Source organism: Mustela putorius, unplaced genomic scaffold (assembly GCF_011764305.1).
Source record: "Mustela putorius furo isolate JIRA1106 unplaced genomic scaffold, ASM1176430v1.1 tig00000585_pilon_pilon_pilon, whole genome shotgun sequence".
In the NCBI taxonomy this organism is placed as follows: Eukaryota; Metazoa; Chordata; class Mammalia; order Carnivora; family Mustelidae; genus Mustela; species Mustela putorius.
This window is the reverse complement of record NW_025421424.1, coordinates 6891640-6903146: the sequence shown is the minus strand read 5'-3', so window position 1 is coordinate 6903146 and position 11507 is coordinate 6891640. Positions and strand designations below refer to the sequence as shown.

The 11507-nt window shown below is 36.5% G+C and overlaps 1 protein-coding gene across 3 annotated transcripts in view; it reads right to left on the bottom strand.

The window, feature by feature from the left end:
• CSDE1 (cold shock domain containing E1) overlaps positions 1–11507 on the bottom strand; it is a 39745-nt gene that overhangs the window by 9466 nt on the left and 18772 nt on the right. For 2 of the 3 annotated variants that reach the window (XM_004769867.3, XM_004769869.3), the window contains 10 exons: positions 10684–10793; positions 10192–10284; positions 9477–9574; positions 6682–6763; positions 6202–6330; positions 5972–6097; positions 5173–5385; positions 3468–3608; positions 3219–3383; positions 96–203 (listed from right to left, as the gene is read on the bottom strand). In XM_004769867.3, the coding sequence (XP_004769924.1) occupies positions 96–203; positions 3219–3383; positions 3468–3608; positions 5173–5385; positions 5972–6097; positions 6202–6330; positions 6682–6763; positions 9477–9574; positions 10192–10284; positions 10684–10793 (1265 nt within the window). The remainder of the gene's footprint in view (positions 1–95; positions 204–3218; positions 3384–3467; positions 3609–5172; positions 5386–5971; positions 6098–6201; positions 6331–6681; positions 6764–9476; positions 9575–10191; positions 10285–10683; positions 10794–11507) is intronic. The other variant, XM_004769868.2, reaches the window with a different exon arrangement.

Sequence of the window (11507 nt, the reverse complement as noted above, 5' to 3'; positions counted from 1 at the left end):
AAAACTTGATAAAATTCAAAAGAAACCATTGTACAAGACTTATGATTAAGATGACAATCTTTAACCCTGCTCTCAAATCAGCAGAATTATCTTGCCTTATCTCCTATTTGAGGAGAAGTAGATCCTTCCACATCCTTGGCTTGAAAAGCAATAGTCAATTTCACCCCACAATCATCATAAGCAATAACACCATCCTCAGCCTCCTAAAAAAAAAAAAGAAAGAAAAGTATCAAGAACTAAAAGGCAATAAGCAGCTAGTTTTTACAGACCTTTGAGCTACAGAATTCGCACAACTATAGAAATATCCTATTCTAGGGTTCCCTAACAGTAATAGATTTTTCTTATGAATAAAAGGGGGTCTTACCTTAATCTAAGACCAACTCAATCTGCTATCTTTTTAGTCTCAAGAACCTGATTTTTTTGTTGAGGAGGAAAAGCTTATTGAAAATTTACCACATGCTTACTTCATACTTCTCATAGACCGTCAAAAATTAAACTAAGCATGACTTTTTAGCAAAGTGGAAATTCTGTAGGGTAAAGAAGCTTTTCTATCACCTACTTTGAATCTCCCATAGTACCCTGTAGTGTTTTGTATGAAATTAATTTAACTAATGAACAAGAATTTAATTTGATATAGGATCTAGCGCAGTTCAGAGCATGTGATATTCAGGCAATTATACCAATGTTTCCACAGTCACACTTAAATGAATACTAGAAAGATTCGCTCTTCAAAAGTCTTATGAAATTTCGGATATGTGACATAGAATCACACAGTAAACAACACTGTAGAGCAACTATGTAAGTTATACTGCTCCTATGGTTTCAAATATCATTCCTATGGGGATTACTGCCCACATCTCTCCTTTCCTAAGCTCCAGAATACATTACCAACTATTAATATTCAAAACCAGTTAATTTCTACTCTTTTACCATTCATATTCCTTGTACAACTACTATGTAATCATATTGAACATTTAAATTATATCAGATATTATGTTAGGCACTTTTATTACCAAATTTAATGTTATGATAAAACCATCTTCAAAAGTTACTCTGACCTCTATTAGGAAAGTTTTAGGAAGTTAAAATAAACTTGACCAAGGTTATACAGCCAGCACAAAATGATGCTAAGTATCTGACTTTGGTTAAATGAAGGTGGTGGTCAGCGAAATCAGGTCTTACACTGATTCTTCTGAAGTCAACCACACTCAGAATCTCAGCATTTGATTTTGCTCTCAACTATAGTCCATCAACCTCGATATCTAGCCATCACCTGACACCATACTCTACAGCAAGTATAGGAAATAGAGATAAGACAATCCCTGCTCTCAAAGAACCCAGTTTAGTAGAGAACGCAGATTCATAAACAAGTGTAATACTCTGTTATAAATAAGCCCAATGACAGAAGGACTCACTAGGGTCCAGTATTGGCCAAGAAGAAAAGAATAATAGAAGGGCAGGAAATTTCTCATACAAAGGCTGTCTTGATCAAGTCAGCTTTGCCAGAGCCATCTGGGAAGCTGGACATTCTAAGACCTAAAAACCATTAAAAATAAGCCCCATTGGTTTTCTTTTGTTTTTATTATTTTTAACAGAAGCACTTGTGAAATTCCTACTATGGGCTAGGCCCTGTGAAAGCTTTTTCAGCGAAATAGGAGACTGATTTTTTTGTTGTTGTTTAAAAACTTAAGCTCAGAGGTGAAGTGATTTCCTAAACTACAAAAAAAAAAAAAAAAAGGTAAAGCAAGATGCTAATCTAGTCTTGGGGTGCCTGGATGGCTAAGTCAGTTAAGCATCTGCTTTCAGCTCAGGTCAAGATCCCAGAGTCCTTGGATCAAGCAGAACACTGGGCTCCCTGCTGAGCAGGGAGTCTAGACACTCCTCCTCCCTACTCCTCCCCTGTGCTCTTTGAAAAAAAAAAAAAAAAAGGGAAGATGATATTCCACTCTTACAGGCTCCTAGTTTTTTTGTTGTTTTTTTTTTTTTAAATTGTATCACCTTCTCTCTTCTCTACATCCATGATCTCTGTCCCCTGGTTCAACAACTATCTAAATTTCCTATCAAGCCTCTTGGTCTTTTGCCTTTCTCCATACCCCCCATCTAGGGTTCATACTATTGCCATTTCTTCCTGAAATGACACTTTCCAAAAGAAATCTACTGAGTACAGAACAATGTCTAAATTCTTCAGAGTAGCAATCAAACCTTCTCAATCTTTCTGTATTCTGATTTTTCACTCTTATTTCCCCTATTTGGCCCCATCAAAGAAAAACCCTGTCTTCCTCTTTAATACTTAGTGCTTTCTTAAGGAACGGAATTTTTCTCATCTGGCCTCTATTCTGTAAGGAATGTCCTTTCCTCAGTTATCTCTACCTATTAAATGCCAGTGCCTTAGTGAAACCATCCCAGCAACCCCCGCCTCCCCTCTCCCCCCGAGTTTAGAATTCATTTTCACCATAGCACTCTTACTGACATTTTTGGGCAACATTTTATATTTTGCATGAATTACCTGCTTCTGTACACTCTCAATTTATTACTTACTTGAGAGCAAAAGCCATGTTAGACTAGACAGTTTTATATTTCTATTCAGTGAACTAGTCAATAAATGGGAGTTCAAATGTGTGAAATGAGTCTACCCAAATGTCGAAGTTTTAAACTGCCTTGGAAGACAAGTACTGTCATTTTACATGAGTGTTTCTCAACCAGGAGTGATTCTAGGACGTCTGGCAGTATCTGGAAACACTTTTGGCTGTCACAGAGGGAGAGAGGGAAGATACTGGTCTCTACTGGAAAAGGCCAGGGATGCTGCAAAGTATCCAACAATGTACTCAAGAGCAACCCACTCCCACACAAAAGTCAATAGTGCTGAGATCAGAAAACTTTTAGATTAGTTCACCACCATTAATATTAGAGAATTCCAAAAGAGATAATACTTAACTCCATTATTGTGTGGACAGTGGTTTCCTTGAAGCTGAAGACTAATACAGATCTACATACATGGAGGTGCCGGCGTGGCTTAGTCAGTCAAGCATCCGACACCTGATTTCAGCTCAGGTCATGATCTCAGGGTCGTGAGATCATGCCCCGAATCGGGGCTCAATTTAGAGTCTTTTTCCCTCTCCCTCAGCCCCTTTCACCCCACTGTGCACTTCTCTCTAAAATAAATAAATCTTTAAAAAATAAAAAAGCTACACAAATCATTTTGATTATGTAAAACTTACCTTTTCTTTGCCTTTATTTGGGCTAGTGGTTTTAGGGTTGGAGAAAGTGGCTTCTTTTTCTACAGTGCCCAGAAAACGATGATCTGAATGGGAGTGGAATGAAACCGTGCCCTTGGGAAGCTTTTTAATCCTAATAGCATGATTTCTTTGGGCAGAGAGCATATCCTACAAGTGAAAAACAAAAGTAACTTTAAACTGAAAAATGAAGCACCAAGAAGCCATTCCATTCTTTGCTCAAAAACTACTCACAGGAACCACAGTAAACTCTACTTCATCTGCAATATGGAGCTGGTTCCCATCCAGAATTTCACTGAAGTGGAAGAACATACGAGCATCACGATCCACACACTTGATGAAACCAAAACCGTCTCTCATGGCAGCAATTACACCCTGAAATCCAGACAATAATATTTTCACTGGCTGTGAAGCTTGCCAAGAAAACAATATTCAACTTTGGAAGCATCAAGGTTTATTCATTAGGAATTATCTGTATTAATGACTCAAATTCTGTATCTACATTTTAATTTCTCCATTTAAATAAAAACTCACTGCTTTTCAGTCTTTTAGTAAATTAACCTTTAAGCAATGTGTGAGATGCTAATCCTTGGCCAGTATGCATAGGAAAAATTACAAACATTTGAATGTGAACATGCACACAATGTATTCCTTTTAATTCTCAAATCTGTGAACTTAGTATTATTACCCCGTTTTGCAAGATGAGGAAATTGAGGCTGAGGGAGGTTAAGCAGTTTGTCCAAAGCACCCAGCTAATTAAGTGGTAGAATCAAAGACTCCAAATAAGTCCCAAGCTTTATGATGAATCTGGGAATTTATAAAAATCTATACACTAATATTCCAAGAACTTCCAAAGTCAATTAAAAGCAATTTTTTAGTCTCTACCTTAAAAAATTTTATTTGGGTTTAGGCACAAGAAAGGCTTAAAATTTAGGTCTGAAGAATAAATAAAATACAGGAAATCCTTTCCTTATTTTTCCCCCCATCTTACTAAATTATCAGCTCTGTGGTAGCATTATATCCAGAGTTAACTGGCACATGGCAGGTATTCAAATGTTTATTGCAACAATTATTATTAACCTACCAATGACTTATATATTGCATGTTTATTTACATTATTACTGATGACTATTCTATAACCAGTTCTGAATGTAGCATAAATAATATTCTGACATTTAATCCTTGCTAAATCTTAATGGCAGCCACAGTACTCTACAGTGCAGTTCACACTGTCAAGCAAAACAGATGCTACCTGCGAGGTTCTTAAAAACACATTCCTTTGGTTCTCAAAATTTTTAAAGTTAAAAGCACACTGCAAATGTCAAATAAGATCAGATCTCCAAAGGTAAAGGTTAGAAGTCCCAAGGAATTTAAATTTCCAGTAAATGGACCCAGTTCTACTAATAGCATGAGATATACCACACGTTATAACCCTCAACAAAACAATGTATTACATCTGAGAAAGTTAATTTATGAAAAGCAAGCCCATAAAATATGTTTGGGAAACAATTCTGGTACATGTCATTCCTGGATTTATATCCACTAAAAAGAATCTGCAAAGCCCAAAAAAACCCAAAACCTATTTAACTTTATTTAGTGTTTACTAAACATTTTATGGAACAGTTTGGGAAAATTTACTTTCTACAATTGATCTGATTTTTCTCAATCTTTCTGTTTAAGGTCCAGAGAATCAGTGACTCTCTAAAGATCTAAGAAATCATCCTGTACACACTTTCTAAAACTTTTTCACATCTACTCCAAGATAACTGGCAGGGTTAGGTATCAAACCTAGACTGACTCAAAGATCTGTGTTCTTAATCACTAAGGTAACTGCCCAATGTTATCATTACCTTAAAAACTTCTCAATACAGCATTACAAATTCAAATATAATATTGGCCCCATACTGAATACAAGTATCAAACAATATCCAACACGTACCATCTCTCTGGCTTCATTAGTGAACTGAAATGTGTTTGATAGAACTTCTATGTTGGTTGCTCGTTCTAACTTGTCACGTCGGTCTGTTGAAATATTAAACCTAACATGGTCGCCTTCCAGCAGGGTCACCTTGGATTTTGTATCTTTGTCTCCAAAGGGAAGTTCTTTAGGAATCACAAAATCAACTTTGATGCGTCCTGGCAATGGGTCATTCTGATGAGAAGGAAAAACTATTTTAGCTGGAGATTTCTCATCCTTCCTAGTTCTAAGTCAAACAAGAAGAACACACAGCAAACCCATGTTATTTATAATAAACAGTTCCCTACAGGGAAAAACGATGTTGATAACAAGTCCAATTTGAAAGCTCTGTGTTCTACGGTCACATAATACAATCATAAAATAATAAAATGACAGAGATATTTAAGAAAAAAAATTTTAAGTCTTTAATGTTTCACATTTCTTCAGCAATGACACCACCAGTGTCCTCTCCTCACCTTACCTCCCACACAAATGAAACAAATGGGGGGAGGAGGGTGTGCCCTCGGAGAGAACCCCAATAAATGCACACCCAAACTGGTTTTCCCCCAATTTAACCAACAGTTTTGTCCCTTTCTCCTTATAAACCAGTAAAAACTAAAACATATATATAATCACTGGTTTCTCATTTAGCTTAATTATATATATCAAGAAATAGTCAATTGTTCAACATCATAAAATTACATTAATTAAAATTTCTGTATACCAAATTTTTCTACTACTCATGAGATAAAAGAAAACTCTCTTGAAAAAGACTCCTTACCTGGTTTTTACTGGGTACTTTTGGGATTACTTTGGTTACAGTTCCTTCAAAATGTTCAATGCTGATATCTTCAAAAATGACTGTTCCTTGAGGCAATAGTCTGACATCAGTTGCGACTTCTTTACCCTAAATCACAAAGGGGGGGGGTCATATAATTTTAAGTGTTTCCTAAAAATGTAATTCATTTTCGATCTTAAAAGGCCAAAGATCAAGCCAGTCAACTATCTTACATTTCTGTCCTTGATTGTGAATTCCACGTCATCTCCAGGCTGTAAGGTTTCTAAGTCACCCTTAAATTCACTATAGTGAAAGAATATCTCTTTTACAATATCACCTCTTTCAATAAAGCCAAACGCCTCCTAAAGACAAACAAGCAAAACCCAAAAAAATAATAGGAACATTAGGTACTATGAAGTGCCATATTTATGATTACAATTTGCATTCAATAAGCAATCTTTTCATAAAATTATACTGTATCAGAAACAAAATATTTGGTTAGGTCTACTACTAACAGTATCAATCTTAAAGAACAAAATGAATTAGTAACCAAGGAATTTTAAGAGATTACTTCTGATATTAACAGTGAAAATATTTTTAAAGGGAAGATTAAGAAAAAAAAACAAAAACAAAAGGCTTGCCTGGGTATGAAGTACAGACTAAAAGTAGTAAAAGCAAAAACCCTCAAGTTTCTTGTATTTGATGACACTTACCTTCATGGCACAAACTACTCCCTGACAGCGGGCTTGTTTCTTTTTCAACAGCATAATGTTACGAGCACTTACAGCACCAGTACTAGAAAGGGAGTAATTGGGTGGGGTTGGGGAGGGGGGGAATCAAAGAGGGGGTGAAAAATGCATTGGTTTGGTTAGACATAAGTTCCGAGAAACAAACTAATTTTCTGAGGTCTCAAGAATTTTTATGTCAACATGAAGAGCAAATGTAGTTTACAGCACATGATCCTTTTCATATGGCTTCATATGCAAAGGATTTTTGCTCAAACTCCCTATCCTTCCAAATTAGACACACACACATATGAATCATTTTTCTCTTAGATTCTTAAAAGAATATCATGGACACTCAATGCTTTCCTATTCCAACAAAAGAAATGAAGTCACAAGTTGAACGCAACAAAAGATGGAGAATCTGAAATTTTAGGAAGATAATTTCTTGGATAAACATTTGAGTAGGTATTATATATGCTACAAACAAAGGTACTGGGATAGATACAGAGATGAGTAAGAGACGGTCCCTATTTCCGACGTGCTGAATTTAGTAGCTATCCCATCAATCATTTCTGATTAAAAGCCATAAAAGAAAGCTGAGTAAATGCAGTGATTAAGGAAGAAATCTGCTACACTTTTAAAAATGACATTCACCTTCACTGAAAACAAATTAAGGACCACATATTATTCTGTCCCCATCTTTGAGCAGCAGCAGTATGAATCTGACTTCTTCTCAAAGATGGTACAAACTGTTGGTAGAGTTGTTTTACGAAAAGCTGCAGACTAAGCAGGTACTTGCCTTAATTTTTCATGGACAAACTATAACCCAACTGTGCTTTTTATTTCAAAAATCAACAGAATAATGAAGGCACTGGAAAAATTTGCAACTTACTACAGTGGAAAGGCTTTAGAACCAGACTGGGGTTCAAATATCTGCTATTTCAAGACTGTTATGACTTCAGGCAAGTGAGAACATACCTCAGTTTTACAGATGGAACACATCAGGTAAAGCTGTTCTCAGGATTAACAACTATACTTAAAGTATTCAGTGCAAGTGCTTGGCACACATAGAAATTTAATAAAGGTTAAATAAAACCCTTTCCCTGGCTCCACTTTAAACTCAAGCCCTATCCCCGTACTTCGCGAGATCACATCGAGGCCCTTAGACTACAACTATTAATATAACACCAACTCAATTTGATTCCTTCTATTTTTTAAAGATTTATTTTAAAGAGAGAGCACAGAAGTGCACATGCAAGGTGGGGGAAGAGGAAAGAGAGGGGAGTAGGCTCCCGGCTGAGCCACACAGAGCCCAATATGGGCCCATATCCCACGACCTGGAGATCATGACCTGAGTGGAAATCAAGAGTCCAACACTTAACCAACTGAGCCATCCAGAAGCCCCTCAATCTGATTCCTTAAAAATGAAGACTAAAGTCTTATAAGAAATAAGGTTCAGGGATAGTTAATTCTGCACATGCTCTTGGGTCTTTGCTTTCTCTGTGCTGTTGGAAAGTACATTCCTAGCATTTTTTTCAACTTCCTACTTTAACTTCCTTCTGTACTCTTTTAAAAATAACTATCCCTAGGCTTTCTTAACTACACTTCCCTTAAACTGCTTATGCTGATGAATTTCACAGCTGTATATCCTAGTACTAGCTTGTTTTAGACTTACACATACAACTACATGTTCAGTAGCTTCACCTAGATATACCCAGACACCTCAAATTCAAAATGCCAAAATAAGCAGAATTTTTCTCCCACACTAACAGTTTTTTTTTTATATCTTCTTAGTCTGGTTAATAATATCATCATCTGCCCAGTAGCCAGATAAGTGTCATTTGGGATTCCCCTCTCAGTAATTCCCACATACACCTCCACCTAATCAATCACAAAACGTGGTTTTATCTTCGCAGTGTGGCCTGACTTCTCCACCTGATCACCACGGCCTATCCTTGTTAGTGTATTAGATCCTCATCTTGCATATTAACTCTTATGTCACTGCCTCTAGAGTACCACTACTCTCCATGTCTACCACCTCCATGACTTACAATGACCTAAATTGATCACACCTCCATCCTGGCTCCCACCCCCCAACTTAAAATCCTTCAAAGAATTCTAGGACTACAGGATAAAGCTCACTTCATCTTCCCATGATCCAGTCAGTTCAATCAACTCAAATTTTTGGCCATTTCCTCAAAATTATACTTCTACACAGAATGCTCCCACACCCCCGCAATCTCCCTAGTGACTTTTACACCCTCACCCTTCCCTTAAAACTTCTCTCCCACACTACTGCTTTTGCAAAACTTTCACTGACTTGTCAAACAGCTCCTTAAAAACTCGACCATATTTTAATTATATTCCTATTTTTGACATCCACACAGTGCCCATCATAGAACAGACCCTAAAATCCTTTTTTTTTTTTTAAAGATTTTATTTATTTATTTGACAGAGAGAGAGCACAAGCAGGCAGAGAGGCAGGCAGAGAGAGAGGAAGGGAAGCAGGCCCCCTGCTGAGCAGAGAGCCTGATGCGGGACTTGATCCCCGGACCCTGAGATCATGACCTGAGCTGAAGGTAGTGGCTTAACCCACTGAGCCACCCAGGCGCCCCAGACCCTAAAATTCTTAATGAAGTTTAAAAGATCATGAAAATCATTAAAATTATCCACATTTACATGTTGGGTTTTTAACTCATTTCAGATTTCTTCTTCTTATTGGAGGGGGTAGACAAAAGAAACAAAACAAAAAACCCTAACTTAGGTGGAATAAAAGAACTTACTGTTTATTGTTATCAATTACAAAGTTTATTTTATCTCCAGTTTCCAGCTGAACATTCCCTTCGACATCTTCAGGGGTGTATGTCAGATAAAACACTTCCTGTGAATTAATAAGTTATTATTACTATATTGGCAGGATGCATGTTCTCTGTATACTGCGATTTACTTCGTTAAATACCTCTTAAGCTGGCATTTTAAGCCAAATTTCTTAAAAATGCTTTATAACAAGTACATCGTTTTAGTCATATAAACACACACTTCCCCTCCATGATGCTGATGACTTCTGCGAGTCCACAGCTGAGCAGCAATCCAACTTCAAAAAGCTTACACACGTGGAAGCATTTGCCCAGAGACTGTAGTTACATTTCAAAAAAAACAATTTTTATATAAGGCATTCCAAACAAAAAGATGAAGTTAGTGCTTAAAAAGAACCAGAAAAAAGATCCCCTCCCACAACCCCCAAAAAAGCAAGTAAAAGGGACATTTTACCTTAATATTCTAACTAAGGTCACACTTGGGCAAGCTAAGACACTTGGAAGTCCTAAGGATTTTTTCTTTTTAAAATTTTTGATTATGCCGCACTCGAAGTCTCTTAGAAACCAAATTTAAAACTGAATTTATCAACTGCAGCTTACGTTTTCTATTTTGAATTTTAAAGTACGCTTATAGATCACATGGTGGATCAGGCAAAGGTTTAAGAAAAATACACAAGTTTACCCCATTACGTTCGTAGCATACACTCCCTGTTGGACTCTGACCCGGGGCAGCTGGAGATTTACTCTCTAAGTTGTGAGGAACAGCGCACACAACCTACCAGTCAAAAAAAAAAAAATTTCCATTGCTAATCATTTCAGGAGCAGCACTGTGCAATATTAACTGAATTTTAATATCCTCTATACTATACATAGGGATGCATTTTAATATGATCCACAAGAGGATGTCATGCTGCCAAGTTTCAAACTTACAGTACACAAACTGACTGTAAGTATAGACTTAGGGTTATATGTAAAAACCCAAATTGAATCTTGACCATATTTTATATTTCAGGTCAAGAAATGCCAGTGCTTCTGATAGAATTTTAAAATAATCTTTATATACTATAGCTCTCTTGCGTGCAAACTGAGGAGATGGGGAGAATCTTCCTTTTCTAATGTGAAAGATATCCAAATGCAGGGCCCTAAGAAAACACAAAGCATCAAAGCCACTAACTTGTCCATTCATTCGTTCTTCAGGGAGGATTTCTGGTTTTATCTTCACCAGTTTAACAGCAATGGGTTTCCCAGTCCGCCGGTCAGATGATACTTCAAATTCAACATCATCTAAAATAAAGTAAGTATTGTATTTGTTGGACTAACTTTGACAAAATGGTATCTCACTTTCAAGCCAAACTTTGCATTTGAGTTGCTGTACACTGGTGACTTCTCAAAGTGTGCTTCTTGGACCAGTAATAGCAGCATTACCTGGGAGCTTAGAGAAATGCAAATTCCTGGGCCCCACTCCACATCTACTCAAAGACAAACTCTATGCACCAAGTACAGCAATTTATGTTTAAACAAGCCTTCCAGTTTATTCTCATACATACTAATGCTCCAGAACTACTGCTTTAGACTAAGATATTCCTATCTTAGTCTTAATCTTCACAGTATTTATGTATACTGCAAATCATGCAAGTTTTCTTTTTTCTTAAGCTTCTCAGGTTTCCTCATACACAAAATAAGGATTAACCAAAATAATGCTCTTGTAGGGGTAAAGTATTCAGTATGCAAATACTCATGTTAACTATTGTTCTGACTTGCCCCCAAAGATATTTTAAAAAACACACACTGAGACCTTATAATTTCAGTCTTCTACTAAGTTATATATTTTCATATGTAAAAGTGATTTTTATTGTGTAAACCAAGATGAACAGTCCAAGTGGTGACATTCTGTTTTTTTTTTTTTCAGGTACTACCAAATATATGACCCAATAAAATAGTTAAAACTAACATTGCAAGTTTAGTATTTCCATTGGTTTAAAATCCAATATATAACTC